Source organism: Puntigrus tetrazona, chromosome 17 (assembly GCF_018831695.1).
Source record: "Puntigrus tetrazona isolate hp1 chromosome 17, ASM1883169v1, whole genome shotgun sequence".
Taxonomy (NCBI): domain Eukaryota; kingdom Metazoa; phylum Chordata; class Actinopteri; order Cypriniformes; family Cyprinidae; genus Puntigrus; species Puntigrus tetrazona.
In genome coordinates this window covers 8,864,157-8,878,110 of record NC_056715.1, presented here as the reverse complement: position 1 = coordinate 8,878,110, position 13,954 = coordinate 8,864,157, and the positions used below count along the sequence as shown (strand labels likewise).

Sequence of the window (13,954 nt, the reverse complement as noted above, 5' to 3'; positions counted from 1 at the left end):
GTCAGTCAGTCTTACCCTCCGAGTGTTTTAATGTAACAGGAACTCATGCCTGCTTTCAGTTATTCAGGCTATGTGTTCTGTCTGAACCTGTTTGTTCAGCTAGAGGAAGCATTATGAAACGCTGTAGGAGAAAAACAAAACCAGATCGGGCAAGTCTTTTGTAAAGTTTTTTTGAACTGGTTTACACTTGTTTATGTGGGGGAATGGTTAACTTCAATTGGATTTGTATACTGAATTTTAACTTACGTGATAGATTTTTAACAACAAAAACATCAGTTAAACATACACCGGGTTGGCTAGGTGCAACAGGTGTTGGCTGGTGTAACAGGAATACACCTGACATACAATCCATCTGCAAAACAGCCCGAGGATTTGTTTAAGAAAAGTGGCTTGTTATTCCACAGCGCAAAAGACATCTGAACATTTACAGACTGGATTGGCCAAATGCCTCAACACTGAGAGAGAATTTATAGAAAGTCACTGTTATGAATTTTACATGCATACATATATTTATATACACACATGTATTTATTAACTGAAGAGCATAAAAAATTAAATAAGAACATTTTCTTAATCTAGCTTGCAACTTTCAAACTTGTTGTGAATCCAATTGAAATGTCAAGCCGACAAAGCACATCATGTTTATCCGTGCTATTTTCAATCTTGTAACGTTCTTGCTCTACAATCACACGCAGATCAACTGGTTTTCAAGTAAAGGTTTTCGTCTGCATCCTGATTTTAACAGTCGTCACCGATTTAAACGAGCAGCAGTTTGTAAGAAAATAAAAAGCAGATTTTAATGTATCTTAAAATGTAAACAACTCTAAACACAGCAATTAGGAAAGAACGCTGAAAGGTTAGCATACAAACAGAGGATTTCTAACTACTGAGGATGTTTACTTTTCTCGATATGTTTATCAGTGAATGAAAAGCTTTCTCATACACACACAGGCAAAATGGCCTTATTTGAATTTGATCATCTGGCAGTGTTGAGCATTTATCAATAAGTTTTAAATACTGTAAATTCTTGGAAGACATTAGATTGGAGCACCACCGTTTAAGCACACATTAGCATACGCACACACACACACACACCAGCTAATATACAAAACAGGAACTCAGCAAAAATGATGACAAAATGTTGAATGGTAATAATAATAAACAAAAATACAGTACAAACTGCTCTGTACAAATTTGTAAACAAACAAATTTAAATTTACATTCAAATTTAAGCATAAATTAGGATTTGTTATCTAGGTGGATTTGGGAAGTCTGCTTGTAAAAATGTGTTCGGTTTAACAGCATGTACTTTATTTGCTGGCTGTAAATATATGGAGAAGAAATGTGATGTATGCATGCTGTTCTCATGAAATCCGTGCATGCCGTGAAAGTCAGCAGTGTTCAGTGTTGTTTTGCACCCTACTGACTTTCACTGTGTGGACAAAAACAATTTTTCAAATAAAAAAAGAAAGTTTTACAGCTTTGGCATGACACAAGGATAAGTAAACAATGACAGAATTAAAATTTTTGGGTGAACTGTTTTTTTAATTACACTGTGACTTATGAAGTCTCAGTTGCTCAGGCTGATGATACACTGGGCAGCTTTTTCGAGCAGTGTTGCTTGAGCACTTTTCAACTGAGAAATTGTTATTTAGTCTTGGGCCCTGTGTCTCACCTGGTTAACCATTTATGGCGACATTTCCTAAAGTTGCCCAGCAACATTACTCAAAAAGTTGCCCAGTGTATTATCAGCCTCAGTGTTTTTGAGTTAATAACAATTAATTGATAAAATAGTCTATTATGTATAGAGGCCTCTATACATAATAGACTATTTTATCAATTAATTGTACTATCCTTGGTTTGATCTGAAAAATATATATATAAAAATATGTAAAGCAAATAGTGACAACCTCATTTGCAGTCACATTTTGCCTGTTAGTGTCCGTTAAAAAACAGATTATTGTGTTCTATGTAATTAATAGTAATTATTGTTATTACCTGGGCTTATACTATATGTTTTGTATTTGCTTAGTTTAAAGTGCCCGCTGGTGTTGGTGTTCTTGATTTAGACCTAACAGAAGCCACACCACACCCAAAACCCTGAAGAGACTTGCTTTAGTCAAACTAAAGACTGCGTCATCCTGAATGTTGACATTTTGACCCCTATAAACTTTTCAAATATATAATGTTGTTTATCAGGCCACAACTTTCCAGCAAAAGGATCCAGTGGATATAGGGTAAGTATACAAGCTGCTTCCTCTACTGCCAACCATCCACGGAGGTGGCCGCGTTTGAGTTCACATGGTGGTGAACATGAGGAACATTTTCCACCTCTCCGAGTACCACTTGCAGTGGAAGTATTGTCCAAGTTCATGTTTTTTTAGGATGAGATGACCGCACTGTATGGTGGCGCTGGCTGGCCTTTGATCGCCAGTTTCTTGCTGTTTGAATCTAAATGAGTGTTTGAGCTCCTCATGTTGGCGATGGACCTTGCCTTGTTTATCTGCCGCGAGCCCTGCATCCTGTGGACACATTCAAAGCAACGTTTGCACACCAGGTAGAGGATTTCGCAGAGGGAGAGCAGGATGCACACCAGACTTGTCACCACCATGAAGATGGTGAAGATCCGCTTCTCTGTGGGCCGAGAGATGAAGCAATCCACCACATTGGGGCAGGGATGTTCCGAGCACTTCACCATGATGGGAAAGTCATAGCCCTCATAAATGTGATACAATAGATACACGAAGGTCGCATCTACTCCCATTTTAAAAACCAGCGAGAGGATGTACGTCCACCAGAGACCACCTCGCTTCTTTCCGGTGTTGGCGTACAACCGCTGACAGCCCTCGCCGTGTTTGAGGCGGTGCTTCCGCTCGCGTTCCTCACGGTAGGCCACATGCAGCACCACGAGGAACGACGGACAGGTGACGAAGATGAGCTGCAGCGCCCACAGACGTATGTGGGACACCGGGAAGAAGTGGTCGTAGCAAACGTTGTGGCAGCCGGGCTGAGCTGTGTTACAGGCAAAGTCTTTCTGCTCGTCACCCCACACCTTCTCCGCAGCTACGACAAAGACCATGACCCTGAAAAGGAAGACTATGGACAGCCAGACACGGCCGAATGCGGTGGAGTACTTGTTGACCCCACTCAGGAGACCCTGAAGAAAAGCCCAATTCATGGCACCCGTGAGCGCTCAGGTTATATCACCTGAATACCTCTCACCTAACAGGAAGGGGAGCAGAGAGAGAGAGAGAGAGAGAGAGAGAGAGAGAAAAGAAACTTAGCTTTACATAAAAATTCACTTGAGTGGTTTCTGTAATACAAAGTTGAACTACATGCTTCTGTGATGATTCAAAGTTTATTAAAGCAGGGGGTCTTTAAGCGCCCTTAGTAGTAGTAATATATTTTATTTAATGCCATGTCAGCATCTTAGGCTATATCCATGGCAAAAACAATTTAAATAATAATAAAATCCTTGCAATTACAATAGCACTACAAGCTCGAACCTAAATATACAAGTATAACAAATACAATAGAAACCAGCAAACAAGCAAAAACAGTTCATACTGCAAAAGATTTCTTAGATTTACAACTTTTTAGAAGCCCCTTTAGAAAGATAAAGAAAGGAACCACTGTTATATAATGTATAAATTATATTTTAAGCTTGTAGCATCAAGTGCCTTATTAATATATTTACATACTTTATGTAAAAAGTATCTGATATACACACACATACTTAATACATTTCAGCGAGGGGTGTATAATGATGCATTTAGCTGAACTTTAACTTAGGTTAAAGTTCAGGTAACTTTACGTATTTCATCATTTTATATAATAAAAGTAATTATGAATATACAGTAATACCTAACAAGATAACAAGGTACAGTTAAAAAATCAAATATAAAAACAGCATTAAAGTTAAAGTTTTCACATTCAGGCAAGTGATTCTGGTAGAAACACATATTCCCACTTTTAGGAAGGATGTTAAACGAAATAAACATACTAAGAAGCAGTTTTATAACGATGTGTATCGTAAAAAAATTCCGGTCTATTACTTCGTTCACAAACCTATCTATAGACGTTTTGACGGTACGCTTAAAAAAAACGTACGGAAAGTGCTAATGTATATATTCGTAGCAAATGTAGCCTATTAGTCGAACAAATCTTAGTAGTATTGAGTGTATACTTACAGTCTTGAGAACTCGCGGTCGCGTACAGTGCTTTCGGGAGGCAGTGATTGTCCTGTTTGTAGCTGTCTGGCGAACTGCGGGCGTTAAAACACAACCGACACGTGTAACGAAATAGACACCGCGACGCCACCTAGTGTTCAACCTCAGCACACGCTTTAACGCCACCTGGAGGAGAGCGGCTGGCCGCTTACTAGAAATCAGCTGAGGATTAAGTCAAGTCAAGTCAAGTCAACTTTATTGTCAAATATGCTCTATGTACAACATACAGCACAGATGAAATTCCTTCCCTTCTGACCTTGCAATCATGCAGAATAAAAGAATAAAGATAAAAGAATTAAAAAACTAAAGTATAATAAAATAATGGTAAAATATCTAAAATATCTAAAATATAAATAGTGCAACATTAAACATACAGACATTAAACATACAGACAAGGCACTTGTTGGAAAATTAAATTAAGTTAAAGTGAGGTAGTGCGTTGAGGTGCAAAAGTGTAGACCCTGAGATTATGAGTTTATGTGGGGGGCGGGATCACAGTCTGAGGTCTGAGGCCTGAGGCAGGGGCCAGAGGTAGAGGTGAGTGAAGGGAGAGTAGGTAGGGAGTTGAGTCTCCTGACCGCCTGGTGGATGAAACTGTCCCTGAGCCTGCTGGTTCTGGCTCGGAGACTCCGCAGTCTCTCTTCCCGACGGCAGCAGGTTGAAGAGGCAGTGGGATGGGTGGGTGGGGTCTCCTGCTATCCTGGTGGCTTTTCACGTGAGACGAACGTTGAAAATGTCCAAGAGAGGGGGGAGAGAGACACCAATGATTTTCTCAGCAGCTCTCACGATGCGCTGCAGTGTGTTACGGCAGGACACGGTGCAGGCTCCGTACCACACCGTGATGCAGCTGGACAGGATGCTCTCGATGGTGCCTCTGTAGAAGTTCTGCATGATGGGGGGTGGGGCTTTTGCTCTTTTCAGTTTACGGAATAATTAAATAAAAAATAACCATTGACCCATTTAGTCCTTTTACCTACAATCTATACCTTTATACAGTCTCTGGTTAAGCATTTAAAAAAAAGACTTTAAAGAAACGGTACTTACAAACAGCGATTTCTACCTCATGAAATTGAGTTAATCACTTCACTAATAGCGTTAATACAATTTAAAAAAAGTGTTCACAAGTGTTTCACCTTTTATATGTTGAACAGCATTGTTGCATTAATGGACAACGACCTGACAGTAAATCCCAAGTACAGCTTCCAGTTTGTGTTATGAGCAATGGCCTTTATAAAATATTTTTCAACATAAACACTGCTTTAAAGATTAAACATGGAGACTTATCTAATACTACAATTAGTAGCTTCTGCGGTTATTCTGCCAACATTGATTTTTGTTGTCTGCATTGATGCTAAACTATGCATTTTTCATAATTTTCTGATAAAAGGCAGGAAAGAAAACAGTATGAATCCAAACAAGACATGAGAACAAAACAGTATTTATTTCATTTAAACTGTACAACAGTTGCTGATATATTGTTTGCATGAAAAGTCTTGGTTGACGCTCGCCGCAACCACTGTATAGTTAAACATATACGCCTCTGGGACTATGTTTTTAAGATTCGCGTTGTACTGGGAGAGGTTCACATTTTCTGTTCTCAAGATCGAGAACCGGGGTCATGACTGGAAAGGGTGAAAAAAATACCCTTATCAGAAAATCACACACAGGACACGGAATTCAAACATGTGAAATGACTTTGAAGAGAGAGGACAACATAACTTAAAGATGTGTTCAATTGACAGCGTTGAAGGGCATGATCGTGATATTGTCGTATGCTCAGACTTCAGGGATGCCGGACACCCGATTAAGAATGCAGCCCGGGCAGAGGGGGGCATGGTTTTGGGAATCAATCCCACAGAATCCTATAGTAGCTGGTCGACAAAACAGAGGCAGTTTCAAGTCGAGGGAAAAGTGACTCGAATGGACCTCAAATGCGGGTGCGCGCTCAGTCAGGGTCAAGGCTCACCCGCCCTCACGACCGTTCTGAGAAAGACTACCACAAGTCCAGGCCGCAAGGTTATCGAAATTCTATAAAACATAAACTTTTGTTTTGTTACAATAAAATTCAACAAAATGAAAAATAAAATGAAATCATATATAAAGGGTCCTTTTTTTTATCCTGTGGCCAGATTGGGTATTATTCTTCCTCGCTCTCATTTTCCGGGTCCAGGTCTGAATCACCATTCGCTTTTGATTCCTCATTCATGTCTTCCACTTCATCGTCCTCCGCATCTTTGTGGTTCTTTTTGTCTTCCGTCACGTCCATTGCCGCCTCATCCTCCTCCCAGTTCTGAAGACAAATCAACATGAGCATTATCCCACAACACCACACTGCACACAGAAGAAAAGAGAGCATCTCTTACATCAGAGTCATCCTCCGGACGCCCTTCATCATCCGAGTCTTCCTCCTCATCTGAAGACTCTGCAGAAAAATGTATTTATTCATTATTTGTCTGCATTTGAAACATTGAGGGAATTGAGAACCAGAAAAATAAGTCAATTAACATAAGAATTTATACAAGATAAGGTTTACATAAAATACTTAATTATTCTTTAATCCATAACACTTGTCTATATTGCTGAAAAAATTGGTTTTGATTAATAATAAAAAAAATTTTTTTACCTTCTTCATAAACCAGCTGTGCTTTGTGAGAAATATTACCACCTTTTGTAACGCTGTTGTTTGTTGCCACCTATTAAAAAAAACATGAAAATGAGCACACCGGGACCAAAAAAAATAAAAATAAAAATAAATCAATGCAGAATGTCCTAGATGTTTGTGTTTGAGTAGCTTACTTGTGTCATGAGCAGGTATAATTTGCCATGCAGTCGGGTGAGCTGCTGATATAACTTCACCCTGCTCTCAATCATATGGTAGATAGAGCCCAACTGAGATGCTAGATCTGGCAGCTGTGAAGGAAAAAAGATCAAGAGGCTGAATCAGGAACCCTAAAAAAGGCTAAAAATGGACTGTCACCATATTAATATTGATTATATACATTTGTGTGACAAAGATGCATACAGACTTACCGAAGACAAGTATGATGTGTGTTGTGTAAGCACAGCCTTAAACCACTGAACTATAAGCAGAGCCCTGCACAGAGAAAACCAATCATCTCAAAAGGTTATATATAATATTTAAACATTACATACATAACAAAAATGAAAATTACTTACGCAAATGGATGTCCCTGCAGTCTTCTGGACAGCTACAGAAACCAAAAAAATTGTCATTCAATTAAAACAAAAACATGGGGTAAATAAGACTTTTTTTTTTAAAGGTTTTGAAAATCTTATGCTTGGTAAGGCTGCATTTATTCAATAAAGATGATATAAGTAACATTGTACTAAAATTGAAATCTTAAAAGCATATACTCATTCCTTTAATGCGATACTGATTTTCACTCTAGTCTATTACTAAAATCATTGTGATCACTCTCAATACTAAAAAAAATTCTCACTGATCCCGAACACTGAATGCTAATAAATTACATACACAAAAAATAAAATAAAATAAATACAACAAAATACCTCTTCCAGCAACGGCAGGACAGCCGGAGGTGGTATCCGGGCAACAGTGTTCTTTATCAACATCTCTTTTTTGGTTTGAAATATTTTCTGTTAGAAAGATCGACGTTATGAGAATGTTAACAACATGACAAACACTAAATATCACAATCTTGAATCTTTAAAATGAGTTTCATAATTTTGGAGCAAGGTGTGTAACTTACAGCAAGTATCCGCTCGTCTTTGCTCTCCAGTCCCTGCACAAGCAGTACAGCAAAACTGTCCGTCTGCATGGAGGATGAGCCTTTACCAGCACCACTGCCTTCAACACTCAACTCTATCTGCTTTAACCGCTCCTCGATTGAAATCTACAACAAGGTGGAGAGGATTTTGCATGTATTAGAGTGAAGAAATTACTTAATTTAACTCTTGTTTGGGGGAAAAAATTATCTTTTAGCATGATTTCACAAATTGAATTAACTCATTTAGTAAATCTTGAGTCTCACCTCTGTGGTACTGTCCTCTTTTTTCCGCTTCGCTTCTTCATTGGGAGTTAATTTGATTGGTGCTGTGTGTCCCACAAGTCCTGGTACTAAAACCTTGCTCTTTTTGTTAACAACTGGTGTCTTCACCTAGAAGATGATGTTTAAATGAATGCACTGAACTTTTTCAACATCAAGATCGTTTTTTTTTTAATATATAAATATACTCTACTCAAAAGCTTAACATCAATACAACTTGAAGGAATGAACAATTTTTCAAAGGCAGCAATAATTTGAACATTAAACATGTACAATGTTGTTACAAAATATTTCTATTTAATAAAAAAACATTAAAAAGGTTTAAAATTTAGCAGAAGAGTTATTGATATGTTTGATGTTTCTTGAGCACTAGAAAAGCATAAAAGAATTTTTTAAAATAGTACAAATATTTTAAACTACAATAATCAACTAATTCCTTAGTTTACTGCATTCTTGCTGGCACTTAAAAAAAAAAACATTAAAGTGTAGACCTTAGACGCTATGACTGATTACTATTTATTTTATGCATTTTTGTTTACTTAATGGTCTTACAGTGTGACAGCATTAAAAGGACAAATATTCTAGGGGTGTATGTGTATAAATAAGAAAATTCTTACCTTGGAGACAGCAGTGTCTACAGAGAGAGAAAGAGTGCCATGTATGTCTCTGACTAAGCATATGTGTCTTTCTGACGTGTTAAAAGCCTGTGGGAAGAGATGGCATGTCAGTATAATTGACCAACTGAATAATCTTGTAAAATCAATACATTTTTACTGAACTTACAGCTTTCTCCATGACAGGCTGCAGGTGATGTCCATATGCCAGCATCAGGTTCTGTCTGTCAACACTCAAAGCTGCTGCGAGCAAAGGCACAGGCACAGGTGAGTCTCCCTTCATAGTGGACACCTGCAGGGAACAAGCTGGAGACAGCGGCTTCTTACACGGCCTAAGAGAGAAAAATATATACATGAGCTTCACTCAACTGTTTTAAAGGTATAGTTCACTAAAAATTATTAATGACTCCATCACGTCAGTCCAAACCTGTATCCTTCATGTTTGGAATATAAATTAGGATATTTGTGACGAATTCCAAGAGCTCTCTGACCCTTCATACACAGCAAGGACCATAAAAAGATATGTTTCAAACAATCCATTTAACATCAGTGGTTCAGTGGTAACTAGTTTCATAAAACTACAAGTATATTTTGTGTGCAAAAAAAACAAAAATAACTATGCAAGAATTAGTCTTCTCGTCACCCTGGAGCCTAAATGCATGAACATAATACCTAAATGTATCCACTGAACATAAACAATGTATGCTGCTCTGTCACCAGCACTGTACATGGCTATTTAAGCTTTGATCTGAACGTCAGCAAATCTGCATACATACATTTGCATAAGAGTAAAAGCAAGTGCTATAGGGTAACACTGACACATAGGAGATTATTTGTTGAATAAACTTTTTTGTTTTCTTTGGACACAAAAACATTCTCCTAACTTTGTAAAATTACGGTTGAACCACTAATATCACACTGATTATTCCAACAACGTCCGTGCTACATTTCTGGACCTTGATTGTGTTAGGATACTTGCAGTTTGTGTGTAAGGCAGAGTGCTTTTGGATTTCACTAAAAATATCTTAATTTGTGTTCCGAAGATGAACAAAGGTCTTGCAGGTTTGGAAAGACATGAGGGTGAGATGATTCCTAATGGGTAATGACAATTCTTATATTTGGGTGAACAACATTAAAAGAATTCAACAAGTCATACCGATTAACACAAGATGGACAAACTCACCCATTGAGAAAGTGCTCAAAGAGATGAAGCTGACCGTCCTTGCACACCACTGCTAACCTCACAGCCTGAGAAACACAAAGACAGGCGTCAGATCTAGGGATGAATCGAACCGATACTCGGGTACAAAAACATTACAAAGCACCAAAACGTTTTTATGCACTATGTCAAGCAGGGATGCACGACAATCAGAAGATATGCATTTACTACAAAGAGCCATTGTCCACTGACGAGCTGCGCAAATCCATGCTGATAATGAACGTCAATTTGCACAGCTCTTCAGTGAACTGCTCTGTGCAGCAAATGCGGCTCAGTGTGAAATCACACACCTGATGGCATTTAACGCTGTTTACAGAAACGGCTTTACTGACAAAACGTGCATTACATATCAGTGCATCCCTAATTTCAAGTGCTCTGAAGCCGTTCCATACTTCAATGTGAGGTGTGGGTGAATATTTACGTCATTTAATTTTTAGCTACCGCTATCCGTCATCCTCCATTCAGCGTTCAAACTGCACATCGTTTTCGTTTACTACAGTCAGAACCATTAAACTCTCAATAAGAGATTTAAAGCTATCAAGAGAAATACTCAATACAGCGTTGCACAGATTTAATTCACTACGCACCAACAGCTATATCTTCCTCTTTTAACTTTTCTATGGACACGGAGGGCTGCGCAGCCTGAATGCTGTGACTCTGTGTTGTTTCAAGTGCATCATTCCACGCACAGGACGCACATTAGCGCTTTGTGCAGGTGTTGTGCTAATTTTCGACTCCCAGACAAATTATTACTCGCCTCGTTGAAATCGCTACTCATCCTAACCCCAACCCTTTAGAAAATTATTGTGCACTCGATTTTTCAAAGGGAACTTTTGCTGCTCAATTAACCAAGTTACTTTAGAACAGTGTTTCTATCACAGATTTTTTTAATCAAAATGAATAATTATAAATGGTATTGTTGCATTCCTAGGCAGATCTTCATTTTTAAAAAAAAAGAAAAAGAAAAAAAAAAGTGACTAATAATTAAAGCACAATCCAGCTCAAATCCTGACCTCATCTTTGGAGTTGGATGTCTGAAGGTCTATGTGTTGGGGTTCATCTGTCAGAGTAAACGACACCACAGAGTTCTTGTCTTTGCCATCGGACCGTACCTGCCTGATTAGCAGAGAGAAGCAAATAACACTTCAGTTTATCAAGCCTAAGATTTATTTTAAAAAATTTAATTGTGTCTTAAATCGGTTCTTATGTTTCACAATTAAAAAATAAATGTGATTAGGTGAGGAAAATGGAAAATTAAATAAAATACAAAAATTCATGTCAAACGACAATTTCCACAATGACTGAAAAATTGTCATTTCTAAGATCAAAACACTTTGATTCATTAGCCAATACAAGGACAATAAATACCTAATAGGTTCTACACAAACGTGTCAAAATGAAAACATTTTGCACAACACTGTCAGAATTTGAATCAAGCTGTATTTAAAAAAATAAAATAAATGAAAACACCTTACCACACACTAAGTAGCCTGTCATGAGCTGCCCCTGACAAGAAGTACATCCCATTACTGTCTGGGGGTCGTGTTGTGGCGAAGCATAGGGTCGTTACCATGGTAGAATGACCTGTGAATTTCTACAAATGTGGGACATCTCATTATTAAATCTGAAACTCTTCTGTGTTCATTTCATCAGAGGGCAGAAATAGAGGTCCGACTCACCCTGTACACTTCCTTAGTCTCCAGGTTCCACATCTTAATGGTCATTCCCGCCGAAAGCAGGTACTTTCCATCTGGACTCACACACAGGCTGCTGATGGCTGATCTGTCCGCCTTCCATTTGCTAAACACAGAACAGTGAAGTCTTAATAAATCATGCAACTTTACCATGTTGGATAAAGCATGCGTCACCAAACATCCGACAAGTAACTGCACAAACTCACCAACGAACTTTTCCTGTCTGCAGGTCCCACTCGGCTATGTGCGTGTCATCTGAGCCGCTGTATAACACAGAGTCTTCTGGATGCCACTGAACACTGTTCACCGGTCCACTGTGACCTCCCTCCTGACAGGTTAAGACATCATTAACGTCCCTAATTTTAGCTGTATCATCAGAAGTCCCTCAAAGTTTTTTTCCCCAGTTACATGAACCTCTTTGTCCCTTGTAGAAGCAACTAGGTAATGCGTGCCAGTTTGTTTGCCATTAAGTGAACAGTTTTACACCAAACCTATGCAAAACACCTTGAACCTTTTACATCAAATACCATAAAGATCAGCATAAGGAGATAAATTATTACCAGAGTGCAATGCAGGTCTCCCTTCACTGTACTGTAGATGAGGATGGACCCAGCAGCCGTGCCCAGCGCCAACAGATCTGACTGCTCAGATGCTGACCCGGCCTCACATTTCCTCCTCTTTCTCTGTGGCAACTCCTAAATCACACACAAAGAAAAAAAAAATTATAATTGCAAAGAGACAACACACACTGCCTTTTAGGTAAGCCCTAGAGAAAGATTCACGAAAAAATATACAAGTCTTATCCAGTCACATTTTCAGTCATTTCCATTAATAGAACTAATGCACATCACTTATTGAGTTTCACTTATTATTCACTACATACTGGTATATAAAAATAAACTTTGTTACAGGTAATTTTGCTATTTTTTTAACCGGGATCTGTAGTCTATAAGAGTCAACTACGCCATCTGTTTATATAAAGTCTATTTAATAATTACTAGCTCTCATTCATTTTATATTATAAAAACTGAAACATAACTTTGTTGCGTAGCCTCCAACTAACAGCTAATGATCATCAAATCTTGATCAAGTACCAGACAAACTAGAAAACATGAGAAAGTGTGACATCAGAATCAAAAAGAAAAATAATTCCAAGTCAGATATTTGCTACATTACTAGTAACAATGTAAGAATGGCTTGTCTTGTTTTTTTATGGCCAACCTTCTCCAACACTTTCCACAATTAACGATGTTTTGCGTGATATTTATACATACCAACCCGTAAAAAAAAAAAAAGTTTCTAATTTCTTTAAAGATGCCACTAAAGAGCGACAAGTTAAAGTTGTGTAAGGCTTGCGGAGCCATATGACCATGCGTTCTCTAAAGTGGCGTTAAATATAAATACAATACTGGTTATTAACAAAAACACAAAAATCAGCTTCACATCGAGACATGCTGAAATGATTTTGGATTTTTAAAAAAAGAAAACTCAAAGAATCATCACTTTAGCCCACATCAAGTTCTGCCTACGTTATTAGCCACCGACAACCGAGAGACGAAAAGAACATTATGAACAAACCACACAATACCCGTGCAGCCGCACTTTCGGCATTAATATAGAGATTTGTAGAGGTTTTATTGATTAATTTTGTGTTGGATCTGCTGGTCTCGCGGCCTGTGTCTGAACATGTGCCACATGCAACATGTGCGCCACGCGCTCAACGAGAGCGGCTCTAAAGCACCCAAAATAGATACTCATAAACAATCCGTGCTTAGTTTCATGATCACATTTAGGATAAATACAGAGCCAAAGCGACCAGAAGCCCATACAATGAGGCACTGCGTTACACAGGCCGCATCCCCGACTGCACCCGAACACTATGCGCTACCTGAACAGCTCGGCACGGTCCCCATGTCACACAGGTACAAGCTGCGCTCAGGTGCGCGGAAGGCACGTATTCCTGTTGCAGAGTTTTGCTGTCGGTGTTCCAGATGCGCAGTCTCCCGTCCTGTGCGCAGAGGGCCAGGAACTGCTGTGATTTAGGACTGAAGGAGCAGGGTAGCACAGCTCGGCCTCCGTCCGCCGCCATCTTACCATTCCGCGTGTGTCCGTCTGCTCCACGGGAAACACGTGTGAGAGAAAATTGGACAGCGCGCATGCGCTGCTGCAC

General features: G+C 38.8%; 2 protein-coding genes across 2 annotated transcripts; both read right to left on the bottom strand.

Moving 5' to 3' along the window:
- Positions 1-771: 771 nt before the first annotated feature.
- On the bottom strand, positions 772-4,294 carry gjb10 (gap junction protein beta 10). Its single transcript, XM_043262128.1, has 2 exons — positions 4,191-4,294; positions 772-3,222 (listed from the first exon to the last, which is right to left on the bottom strand). The coding sequence occupies exon 2, from the start codon at positions 3,176-3,178 to the stop codon at positions 2,381-2,383; it is 798 nt and encodes a 265-aa protein (XP_043118063.1). The 5' UTR covers positions 3,179-3,222; positions 4,191-4,294; the 3' UTR covers positions 772-2,380.
- Positions 4,295-5,651: 1,357 nt separating this feature from the next.
- wdr43 (WD repeat domain 43) lies at positions 5,652-13,917 on the bottom strand. Its single transcript, XM_043263360.1, has 18 exons — positions 13,673-13,917; positions 12,345-12,479; positions 11,991-12,112; positions 11,770-11,890; positions 11,566-11,684; positions 11,104-11,206; positions 10,055-10,119; positions 9,041-9,203; positions 8,875-8,961; positions 8,243-8,368; positions 7,961-8,104; positions 7,761-7,847; positions 7,407-7,438; positions 7,260-7,323; positions 7,026-7,139; positions 6,853-6,922; positions 6,593-6,651; positions 5,652-6,519 (listed from the first exon to the last, which is right to left on the bottom strand). The coding sequence occupies exons 1-18, from the start codon at positions 13,871-13,873 to the stop codon at positions 6,367-6,369; spliced, it is 1,965 nt and encodes a 654-aa protein (XP_043119295.1). The 5' UTR covers positions 13,874-13,917; the 3' UTR covers positions 5,652-6,366.
- Positions 13,918-13,954: the final 37 nt, after the last annotated feature.